The sequence below is a fragment of the Lepidochelys kempii genome, chromosome 1 (assembly GCF_965140285.1).
Source record: "Lepidochelys kempii isolate rLepKem1 chromosome 1, rLepKem1.hap1, whole genome shotgun sequence".
NCBI classification, from domain to species: Eukaryota; Metazoa; Chordata; order Testudines; family Cheloniidae; genus Lepidochelys; species Lepidochelys kempii.
Window position 1 is genome coordinate 221,883,863 of NC_136380.1, and position 12,475 is coordinate 221,896,337.

Below are 12,475 nucleotides of genomic sequence, written 5' to 3' on the forward strand. Positions count from 1 at the left end.
CTTTATACAAAGGTATCATTTGGAAACTGGTAATTTGCTGGTCAGTATTGTCCTGGTAAAATATGTGGTATATAATGTGATGTTATAAGGTTCCTCTGTAAGGTGTTATTATCATATCTTCCAAACTTCACAGCCATGACCAAACAGAAGTTGGGAAACTGGTTTGTCTTAAACAAAGGAACCTGTGCTCTGCTTAATTAGTATTTAAGCAGTAAACAGAGTCATCAAGCAGGAAAGGAAGACAAAGAAAGTTCAAACAGGTGAAAAAACCAATTGGGAACAACCTTCCACATAGACTCTGTGTCTCCTGTTTCTCAGCTGGAAATGTTTTTCAAAAGGGGATCTAAGACTATATAAGGAACAAATACCCCAAGGCACCCTTCTCTCTCTCCCTGCCCATCACATTCACTGCACCTGAAGAGACAAAGGAAGCAGCCACTGGACTCTGGAGGGAGGGTTCTGACCTGAGAGAGTTTGATCAGTAATCTGCTGGAGCATATGGTGAAAAATTTGCTTTGCTACTAAGATAGCTTTTTAAGCGGATACCAGTAAACAGTTTATCTTTATTTTTCTTGTAACCATTTCTGACTTTTATGCCTCATTATTTATATTCACTCAAAATCTATCTTTCTGCAGTAAGTAAACTTGGTGTATTGTATTACCTAATCCAGTGTGTTCAAACTGAAATGTCTGTGTAACTCCATTTAGGAAAACAAGTTGTCCGTGTATTATTCCCTTAAAGGAATAATGAACTTAATATATTTGCACTGTCCAGAAAAGGGCTGGGCAGTACAGGACATACATAGGGCGTTTCCAAATTCACGGTCCATTTTGGTGAATTTCATGGCCATAGGATTTTAAAAATCTTAAATTTCGTGATTTCAACTATGTACATCTGAAATTTCATGGTATTGTAATTGTAGGGGTCCTGATCCAAAAAGGAGTTGGGGGGGTCACAAGGTTATTGTAGGGGGTGTTGCAGTACTGCTACCCTTACTTCTGCACTGCTGCAGGCAACAGCGCTGCCTTCAGAACTGGAGAGCAGCAGCTGCTGGCCAGGAGCCTAGCTCTGAAGGCAGAGCCACCGCCAGCACCAGTGCAGAGTAAGGATGGCCTGGTATGGTATTGCCACCCTTACTTCAGCACTGCTGTCTGCAGAGCTGGGCCCTAAGTCAGCAGCCACCCCTCTCCAGCCACCCAGCTCTGAAGGCGGCACAGAAGTAAGGGTGGCAATATCGGGACCCCCCCTAAAATAACCTTGCGACCTCCCCTGCAACTCCCCTTTGTGTCAGGACCCCCAATTTGAGAAACACTGGTGTCTCCCATGAAATCTGTATAGTATAGAGTATAAGTACACAAAAGACCAAATTTCATGGGGGGAGACCAGATTTAATGGTCCATGATGTGTTTTTTATGGCTGTGAAATTGGTAAGGCTCTAGACAGACATTTCTGGGGGTAAATCTGGAACTGGGAGTGTGTTGGGGTCACATGGCAGCCTAACCAAGGCTGGTAAGAGCCAAGGTGTAGCTGGCTGGCTGCAGCACACACAGAAACATAGCTGGGACTGATTTACGTGCTGGAAGCTATTTGGGAGCAGTCGAGGCTGCAGGCTACAGCAACAAGGCACTGTAAAGGACACCCGAGGTTACAAGGCAGGGTTGACATAGCTACTCATTAGTCTGGATTGTACTCTGGCATGTCAGAGAGGGTGGCCCTTATGTTCATGTCCACAGAAAGTGTCACCACATAGAACTATGCAGGAGTTCACTTGATGTAACTGATGAAAGTGCACTGGAATGGGCATACAACCCCAGAGAGCTGAGCTTATTTTACTCCATTTTTCTCATCTAACTCTTCCTCCCAGCCTATTGGCATCATCTTATGGCATATTCAGGCACTGATTGTGCATATCTATTCTGTCAGGTTGCCAATGTTGAGAGCATTTATTGCTCTGTGGTTTGGACACATTGCAACCTAGATATTCATGGTGAAACTATGATAGATACAGGTAGCAAATTTAAAAGCCTGTGCATTATATAGTCCATAACAGCAGATAAACCATGACACCTCAGTTTTCATAACACTCAACACAGTGTAATTTCTAGAGCTATTACTGAGCCACAAACTGGATCAGGTTAACAATGTTGTCAACTCTCACAATTTTAATGTGAGTCTCATGATACTTGGTATGTTTTTCAAAGCCCCAACTCCTCGAGTCATGTGTTCACATGAGACTCATTTTTTAAGTAAGCTTCTACCTTAGAAAAGCTTGAAAATGCTCCGTAAAGGCTCAAAAGATTTTTTTACATTTCATAATTTTAAAGCCAATCTCATGATTTATGGGGCCTGACTCATGATCTTTGTTCACTTGGAGTTGGCAATATCAGGATAATATGGCTGCTTGGCCAAAGTTCTACACTCAGACTGAGGCTTTCCTGATGCAGTTCACAGTTCAGTTTACAGAGGTGCCCTCCAGAGACTGTTTTAAAAGACAACCACATCTGCATCTTTCACAATAAATAAGATCACTAGTGAGTGACTTTGCAGCAAGGCAAGCAAAATACAGTGCGTTCAGGTGCCAGGACCTGGGAGAGGCCAACAGCAATGCAAGTAAGGAAGAGGTGTAAAATAGTAATTAGTGTCTATGATGCACTTTGAGATCCTTGGATAGGCAGATATTTTTGTTGTTATGGACAAATCTAGTATGTACACAGTGATTGCCACATGATATTTGGGGGAAAATCATGGATGAGTCTCAAAGTTTTGACAGAGTCATGGAGAAAACTGTCCCACATGGAATGCGCTCTGTGCTCAAATAAATCCCATTCCATGTGAAAGAAGACACTTGACAGCCTGCCCAGTATTGTCTCCCAAGCCTTGTGGAACCTGCAGAAGGTGCTCTCCATGCGGTCTCCACAGAGGAAAGATGTGAAGACGGAGCAGACTGGGAGCAGTATTAGGCAGGCTGGGGGCATGGGCAGAGGGACTCCTGGGCTGTATGTATTTATATACATATATTATATACAAAACACACACAGCCCATGGCTCCCTCTTCCCATTTTTATATACACCCAGCCCCCACCCCAGTGATCATAGAGACTGCCACAGTCAGAGGGAATCCCTGGTAATAAAGCTAGCTCCAGTCCTTGGTCATTGTGACGAAATGGGGGTTCTGTCTCTACCACTTCGGAATTTTAGATAATTTTATGAAACTGTATCATGCGTACTGTGTCATGTAAAGCCTATATGGATGTGGCTCTGACCTGAATTAGCAGGGTTGTGTTATGTCTCTGCTGGGACAGACACTAGTAAATAAGCTGCACTCAACGATCATCTTTTCAAAGTAAGATACGTTGTGACAGTGAGTTGGTTCTATCTGGGAGAAGACACTTCCTCTCCTTGTCTGAAGGGAAAGGGGGTTGGGAGTAATGGAAAATTACCAAAAGGCAGAACAAAAGAAGCAGGTGGCCCCAGCAGGAGTCTATAAAGGGACTCACGGGTGCTGGCAGGGGGAGAACTGGAGGAGAGAGCCATTTTGCACCAGATTAAGATGAGGGAGGCTGCTGCAGGGGCAGGAAGTCAAGGGGCAGAGGACTTCTGAGAGAGTTCAACTGTAAACCAGAAGCTTCACACCTTTGGGGTGGAATTCTATGAGAGGGGTGTTTTTAAATACTGGGGAGTCTGAAGGGTCAGCACTGTATCCAGAGGGGTTAGGTGGCTGGACAGCAAGTTCCAAGATTCAGAAGGGGTTGCCAGATAGGACATCTACATGCTGAGAGTATGCCTGGGGCCTCCAAGGTTGGGATAATGACTGGACTCTGTTCAGGCTCCTAGAGCTTAAAACACCACTGGGAATTCAGAGCACAGAAGCTTGGATTCCTCTCATCGCAATCCTAGTAGGTGGCCAGGAAGGGGAGGAAATCCAGTCCTCAGCAAAAGCCAGCACATACTAGCCTTTGGGGGCTTGCTAGCTCCACAAGGCATATGCAGCACATTTAATCCCCTAATGCCCTAAGCATAATAAAATATTAGTGCTCGACTACTGTACCATCGCAGCTTTCCTTTGTGTTACGAGTCCACAGACCTAACAACATTCCTAACATTCAAAACCATACTCACCCCAGAGAGCCATGAAAATGGAGAAGAAGACTGTGGCCGGGTTGTCAAATAAGTGGCTAGCGCGTGCCGTAGCACATGCAGTGCTGAGGTCCCAGTAGTCACAAGACTTGTCACAAAGAGGGCACATGGTGAACGCTTTAGGTTGGTCACACATCTCTTTACTATAAATAACAAATGCAAAGATGTCACAATGGATTTCTAATGAAAAGAAGGAGCATTTGTGTTTTGTCCTCTAGTGCATTCAGCCATTCACGGCTACTGCATGCTGTTACATAGCGCATGGGCTTGGAGGCTTCAGCACATGCAGGTACTGTGCTGAAGGAAAACCAATGCAAAATAATAAACCAATCTGATTGCTAGATTTTATTGGAGAAGAATTACTCACTAAAAATGTGTATTAAATATAATTAAAAGAAATCAAAGCAAACACTGACATCCTGAATCGGATGATCCAATTTGAGACACAGGAAATACAGATCAGCTTTTGAATGCATGAGAAAAAAAAGGATTAAATTTGCAGTGAGGTAAACTCCATGGGCCAAATTCTGGCTTCCCTTTGATAAAACACACGTCTCTAACATGGATTAACATCTCAAACAAGAACATGTGCTAAATGTCACATTAATCAGTGCATGAATTCTGGCCAAAATTATGCGGAATATTTGGCCATGTGCAAATAAGAGGAAATGTGGCTCCACAAATCTCCATACCACACTGTAAAGCTATTAAATGTACCCATACATGTTAGTTATTCCATTTCACAGATGGAACTGATCACCTGGCCGCTGTATGCAAAACATTTTGCAGGATATGTTGGGCCAGATACTCTGCTGATGTAAATTGGCATACCTCCATTGAAGTCAAGGGACTTACACCAGCTGAGGATCTGGCCAAGGAACAAACACTCATTCACTTCTGGATGAAACATCCTGCTTTCTCCTGTGCTTCACTTTCACTTGCGGAACACTTGGATAAACACTGGGTATTTTCCCAAAGTAAGCTTTTAATGCTACTCTGTAGCATCTTCTGCTACAAAATTTTGGCCAAGATTTTCTAAAGTTACTCGTTATTTTGGGTACCTCCTGAAAGTGGGTGCTCAGCACTTGCAAAAAATCAGGCCCCTTGAAGGTGTCTCAAATTGGGTATCCAAAAATTACAGCCCCCAAACACACTAGTCAGTCAGTTTTGAAAATGTTGGCCAATTCGTCTCATCTCTCCAGACCCAAATGTGCATGTGATGCTCTCCTGTCACAATTTGACTCAGTTGTTTATTTTTTCAGGGGAAAGAATGCTAATCTAAATTTCCAAACTATGATGAAATGTACTTTAAAACAACAATTGTAAAGCTCTCCCTCCTGGTTCATGCATTTAAACGCTAAACTGTATGTCCTGTGCCTCAGATTACATCATCTGATGTAGTACAAGCAAACATCCATTCTCACCAAGAGACACCAGAACCAGAGTTACAAAAATACTGCAACACCGATTGTCATTTTGACAAACTAATGTGAACATTTTCTAAAGTTTTTAAAATTTCTATTTAAAAAGTTGTTTTTAAAATATGCATTGTTATGTACTATATAGCTATTCAATTATCTATGGTCTTTAACTAACCACCACTATTTTCCTATAGGCTAAGCCAAAACCTACTGATTTTACTGTGTAAGCACCCCAGTCCTGCGAGTAGATCTGTATGCAAGATCTTGATGCTCACATGGAGTCCCATTCACATCAGTGGTCACATGCTCAGGTGGCTCTTGCATTGATCAAATTGCAGGATCATGGCCTCACAGAAGAATTTACCAGACCACTTCACTGGACGTATACCACTATTAGGTATATGTTAACTTTACACTATTCTGGTTTGTGATTGTTTGCTTTTTGACAAACATCTGATGTGATTTTCTATCATCATAGAAGTCAGTGATGGAAAATGATTTATTCCTTTTAACAGTCAAGACCATCCCTCTGGAAATTAATTCATTTTAATTCTGTACAGCTATTTCCAGTCATGACATAGTTAAAATAACACTCTCTTATTTTGTATTTGAAAAGGCAGCACAGAGTGGGGCAGATATATCTTTGCCATAAGTCCCTCTGCAGGTTTAATGTTAGCATAAGATTTGCTTGAGAAGGGCACAGCTGATCTTGATTAAAAGTTCATTGAAAGCAGGTCAAAAAATCTAAATCAGAAATGTTATCAATCATCATTTACCAATCATTGATAATTGTAATGGTCTTGATCTGTTTTTCTGCACAGCGATCATATTTTAAAACTTGCCAATTTACCTTAGCTAATATAGAAATTACCATGCTGGATCAGACCCAAGGTCCATCAATCCAATATGCTATCTCTGATAGTGACCACTTAATGCTTCAGAGGAAGCTGCAAAAACCCAGCAGTGGTAGTTATGGAACAACCTGCCCCTAGAGAAAGTTTCATTCTAACCCTTATTATTTAGGGGCTGCCTTATGCCCTGACCATGAAGGGTTTTGTTCCTTCCAAAAATTTTGGTTTTCATTTTATGTGTAGAAACCAAGAATTAGGTTAACTCAGTATATTTAGGGAATACCTCGATAATTCTGCAGACCCAGAGGTAATATTAGAATCCAGCATTGTAATTTACAATGCCCATGCTTAAAAAGTGTCAATTTCTTTAGCAAACAATCTAACCATTTCATTGCTTCTTTACTGATAAATTGCAAATTACCAAAAGATTCCTACTTTTACATTTTTTTCACTGAGAAGTGAGCATTTGCCTCAGAATTGATTAAAACGTGTCTTTATTCATAGCCACATCAACAGAAAAACAAACAAACAATAGTTTGGGGAACCAGGAATTAGGGAAATACTGCAGACTCCAAATGTAGAAAAGGCAAAATTTTGATCAAACTACCCATGCAAATAACTTGATTTACACAGGATTAAGAAAGGGATATGAAGCCCTTTGAAGACAATGGAAATACTTCCCTTCCATTCACTTCAATGAGCTTTGCACTACAACCTAATCTTGGAAATAAGGGAAGCAGGACTTTGCTGTTTATAAACACACACAATCTGATCGAATTGTCATTATACTATTTTTTATATTCGCCAACTCTGCTATATGTTTAAATAGGGCTAGTCGAAAAACTAGCTCTACGAAACATTTTCTAATTAAGAAGTTGGGTTTTTTGCTTCAGAAGGTTTGAAATTGACTCATTTTTATTTATTTGAAATTTCGCAATTTTTTCCACTATTTTTTTTTATTGGAAATGTTATTTTTTTTCACTTACTGAAAACCTTCAGTGTATGAAAAAAAATGATCGTTACATTGAGAATCTTTTCTATTTTTTTCTTTTTAACATCTGCAAGAAAAAAAACACAATATGTAATGGAAAACAGAATTTTTTCACAATGTCAAAACATTTTTGCAATTTTTTTGTGCGGGATTAAATACATTTTTAATAGAAAAAACTTTTCATTTTAAACATTTTGACCAGTTCTCATTTAAAAATTTCAAACCATTTATGTAAACAGACTTTATATTATATTAGAACAGCACCACTTATTCCAAAGGTATCATTGTTTGCAATATACCAAGTTGCAGAACTCTAGATGTACACTTATTATATCTGGAAATCTGTACTAACACAGCTGCAGTTATTTCACTGTGATCCTACATGCAAGAAAGGACACTGAAATAATCTTATTCAGATCAGTAAATTTACTCACATGTTTTAGAAGACTGCAATAAACTTACTGAGTGTCCTTATTTCAATGACTGCACCTTTGAAGATCCAAATAAACATTCTGTTGTTTTGCATTCAAATACTGTATTACACAGATGCAAATGCACACATATTGTGTAATGTGACATTAGAATGAATTACAGTGGAATATGACCATGTGTTTATTTGGCTATTCAGTGGTGAAGTTATTGAAATAAATATGCTCAGTAAGTTTATTGCATTCTTGTAAACACACAAATGAATTTATTTGGTCTGAATAAGATTATTTCATGTGTGTAGGATCCTAGTGAAATAAATGGCTGCTGTATTATACAGATTTGTTTAATACTACACAAATGTTCCTCAAACATATTAAAAGTTATTGCAGTTACTGAAGATTAACAGTTACTGAGCATCAATAACATAACGTTATAATTATTGAGTAACAAAATACTGTTCACAGACAGCTTACCTAGGAATGTCACTTTCCATGGTTATACATCCATAAAGAAAAACTATTATCCCAACTACTGAAGATGGGATAAGGAATTCTGTATATAAACCCAACCACGCAAAATACAGTCCTATTTTTTCTCCAAAATACTTCCTGAAAAAGAAAAGAAAGAAAATATATTTTAAGGGTGTCATCTTAAGTATCATTTATGGATGTGTTTCAAAAATCCCTGCAACTGATATTCAGAAATTGTAAAAGCGGCAAAGAGTCCTGTGGCACCTTAGAGACTAACGTTACAGTCTTTTCACAAAAAGAAAAGGAGTACTTGTGGCACCTTAGAGACTAACCAATTTATTTGAGCATAAGCTTTCTTGAGCTACAGCTCACTTCATCGGATGCATACTGTGGAAACTGCAGAAGACATTATATACACAGAGACCATGAAACAATACCTCCTCCCACCCCACTCTCCTGCTGGTAATAGCTTATCTAAAGTGATCACTCTCCTTACAATGGGTTTCAGAGTAACAGCCGTGTTAGTCTGTATTCGCAAAAAGAAAAGGAGTACTTGTGGCACCTTAGAGACTAACCAATTTATTAGAGCATAAGCTTTCGTGAGCTACAGCTCACTTCCTCAGATGCATATCGTGGAAACTGCAGCAGGCTTTATATATACACAGAGAATATGAAACAATACCTACTCCCACCCCACTGTCCTGCTGGTAATAGCTTATCTAAAGTGATCATCAGGTGGGCCATTTCCAGCACAAATCCAGGTTTTCTCACCCTCCACCCCCCCACACAAATTCACTCTCCTGCTGGTGATAGCCCATCCAAAGTGACAACTCTTTACACAATGTGCATGACAATCAAGTTGGGCTATTTCCTGCACAAATCCAGGTTTTCTCACATCCCCCCCCCCCACCCCCATACACACACAAACTCACTCTCCTGCTGGTAATAGCTCATCCAAACTGACCACTCTTCAAGTTTAAATCCAAGTTAAACCAGAACATCTGGGGGGGGGGAGGGGTAGGAAAAAACAAGAGGAAACAGGCTACCTTGCATAATGACTTAGCCACTCCCAGTCTCTATTTAAGCCTAAATTAATAGTATCCAATTTGCAAATGAATTCCAATTCAGCAGTTTCTCGCTGGAGTCTGGATTTGAAGTTTTTTTGTTTTAAGATAGCGACCTTCATGTCTGTGATTGCGTGACCAGAGAGATTGAAGTGTTCTCCGACTGGTTTATGAATGTTATAATTCTTGACATGTGTACGATAATCAAGTTGGGCCATTTCCAGCACAAATCCAGGTTTTCTCACAGGTTTTTTTTTTTTACACATTGTAAAGAGAGTGGTCACTTTGGATGGGCTATTACCAGCAGGAGAGTGAGTTTGTGTGTGGGGGGAGCTGGGGGCGGAGGGTGAGAAAACCTGGATTTGTGCTGGAAATGGCCCAACTTGATTATCGTACACATTGTAAGGAGAGTGATCACTTTAGATAAGCTATTACCAGCAGGAGAGTGGGGTGGGAGGAGGTATTTTTTCATGGTCTCTGTGTATATAATGTCTTCTGCAGTTTCCACAGTATGCATCTGATGAAGTAAGCTGTAGCTCACGAAAGCTTATGCTCAAATAAATTGGTTAGTCTCTAAGGTGCCACAAGTACTCCTTTTCTTTTTGCGAATACAGACTAACACAGCTGTTACTCTGAAACCAGTCTTTTCACAGTTTTTTGTTTAATCCTGAGCTGATGGTGTCAAATTTACAAATGAACCAAAGCTCAGCAGTTTCTCTTTGAAGTCTGGTCCTGAATTTTTTTTGCTGCAGGATGACTACATTTAAACGTAGGGAGGGATAGCTCAGTGGTTTGAGCTTTGGCCAGCTAAACCCAGGGTTGTGAGTTCAATCCTTGAGGGGGCCATTTAGGGATCTGGGGCAAAAATTGGGGATTGGTCCTGCTTTGAGCAGGGGGTTGGACTAGATGACCTCCTGAGGTCCCTTCCAACCCTGAGATTCTATTCTATGTTTTAAATCTGCTACTGTGAGTCCAGGGAGATTGAAGTGTTCTCCTACAGGTTTTTGTATAATATCTAATATCTGATTTGTGTCCATTTATCCTTTTATGTAGGATAAACACAGTCTGGCTGATGTACATAGCAGAGAGGCATTGCTGGCACATGATGATGTATATTACATTGGTGGACGTGCAGGTGAATGAACGTCCACCATCAGCTCAGGATTAAACAAAGACTGTGACTGGCTAGCCGACTACAAAAGCAGTGTCTCCTCCCTTGGTGTTCATACCTCAACTGCTAGAAGAGGGCCTCATCCTCCCTGATTGAGCTAACCTTGTTATCCCTAGCCTGATTCTTGCTTGCATATTTATACCTGCCTCTGGAAATTCCCACTACGTGCATCCGACAAAGTGGGTATTCACCCACAAAAGCTTATGCTCCAATATGTCTGTTAGTCTATAAGGTGCCACAGGACTCTCTGCCGCTTTTACAGATCCAGACTAACACAGCTACCCCTCTGATAATTGACAGAAATTATAAGAGATATGTGATGAAATCCTTGCCCGGCTGAAGTCGATGGGAGTTTTGCCATTGACTTAAATCAGGCCAGGATTTAATTCATGGTCCTAGCATCTGGTGTGAATAAGTGCCCACTTCTGCAATGCTTACCCACACTAATAGTGTTTACTTACCTCAGCAGTCCCAGTATCTTAAATGAGTATGGGCCATAGGATTAGGCCCTATGTGAATAGGCTGATACATCAGAGAGTGTATTTTCAGACTAACAATTTTTAACATGAAAACAGGACTTTGGGGCACACCCGTCATTGGCCATTCAGGTACAATACATATCTCTGACATCCTAACCTGCCTTTACAGTGGGTATGCAAAAGTATACAGCATGGTAGGGAACAGTTAATTGTAGGTAGTGATAAATACTTATCAGTATTCAGCCCAATTTCTTCATGAATCAAACACAACAGGATGTATACCCAGCTCTGATGAAATTAATGATCATTCCAAAGCACTGTTAGGAGTGATTATAAATATAGTAGAATACTGGGAGTTTCAAAAGCTCCAGGGAACTCTGAGAAATCACAGGCGGAGTAGGGAGAAAGATAATATGATGAGATTTAGTTAAGATTTTAAAAAACAGTGTGCTGAGAAATATCTCACAAGCCAAAAAATAAAAATAAGAGACTGTTGGATAGAAAAGAGTAGTACAAAAGGGGGTTCTGGGAAAGATATTGCACATTACATTAATTAAGCTTACAAGCTCTAAGGGTAGTGGTAAAAAAAAGCAAATGTAACACTAAGAGGTAGCATAAGGATATCACGTTTAACAAAAGAAAGGCAACAAATGCTCTCTATAAAGCCTTAGCACAGACATGCTTGATTCTGATCTCATTTACATTAGATGAGTTTTACCCTGATGTAATTCCATTGATTTTGTTTAAATTGTTTCTAATTTACAGTGGTCTAAACAATATCAAATTCAGGGCCTTGGACTTCTGAGCACACTGAGCATTGATAATTTAGTAGCTTATTCTGCTCCTATTGAAGTTAATGGCAAAACTTGAGCTCAATGACAGTAGGATCGAGCCTTTAGGAAGGGTAGCTGCAATCATAAAAGAGTTGTAGGATATGACCAATAGAAACCAACACATATATAACATGGATAGCCTAGCCAAAACACATCAGAAGGGAATATGATAACTGAAAATATGCTTGAGTGATAATGACATCAAAGCACGAGGAAATATTTAAGGAAATTAGGAATGGAAAACAAAAACTAATTACCTGAAATGAAAGAAAAGTACATTTAAGTGAGAGATAGAATTAGTTAAAACAAATATCTATGTGAGGTAATTTGAGGGGGAGTGGGATGGTTTTGGTGTTCATGATTGGACCCAGTATCTAAATATTAGGGCCAATTATTAATAGACAGGAAAAGCATTTTGATGTTATTGATCCAAAATGGAAAGTGTATGACTACAGTCATTTATAAAGTACCACAGCTAGTTCCTGTTCTCAGTATTGGGAACTACTATAACATCTGAGATATCACAGAGCGGATATTTATTAATTTATAAATTATGTTTGGGATTGTTTAATTTAAAAAAAAAAACATCTTTTTTACTCTTACAGATTCCAAGTACTATATCTGCCTA

The 12,475-nt window shown here is 39.8% G+C and overlaps 1 protein-coding gene across 1 annotated transcript in view; it reads right to left on the reverse strand.

The window, feature by feature from the left end:
* The window catches only part of ANO2 (anoctamin 2), a 284,158-nt gene that overhangs the window by 151,171 nt on the left and 120,512 nt on the right, over nt 1–12,475 (reverse strand). The window contains exons 11-12 of the mRNA XM_073314959.1: nt 8,304–8,438; nt 4,121–4,281 (exon numbers count right to left, since the gene is read on the reverse strand). Coding sequence (XP_073171060.1) covers nt 4,121–4,281; nt 8,304–8,438 — 296 coding nt within the window. The remainder of the gene's footprint in view (nt 1–4,120; nt 4,282–8,303; nt 8,439–12,475) is intronic.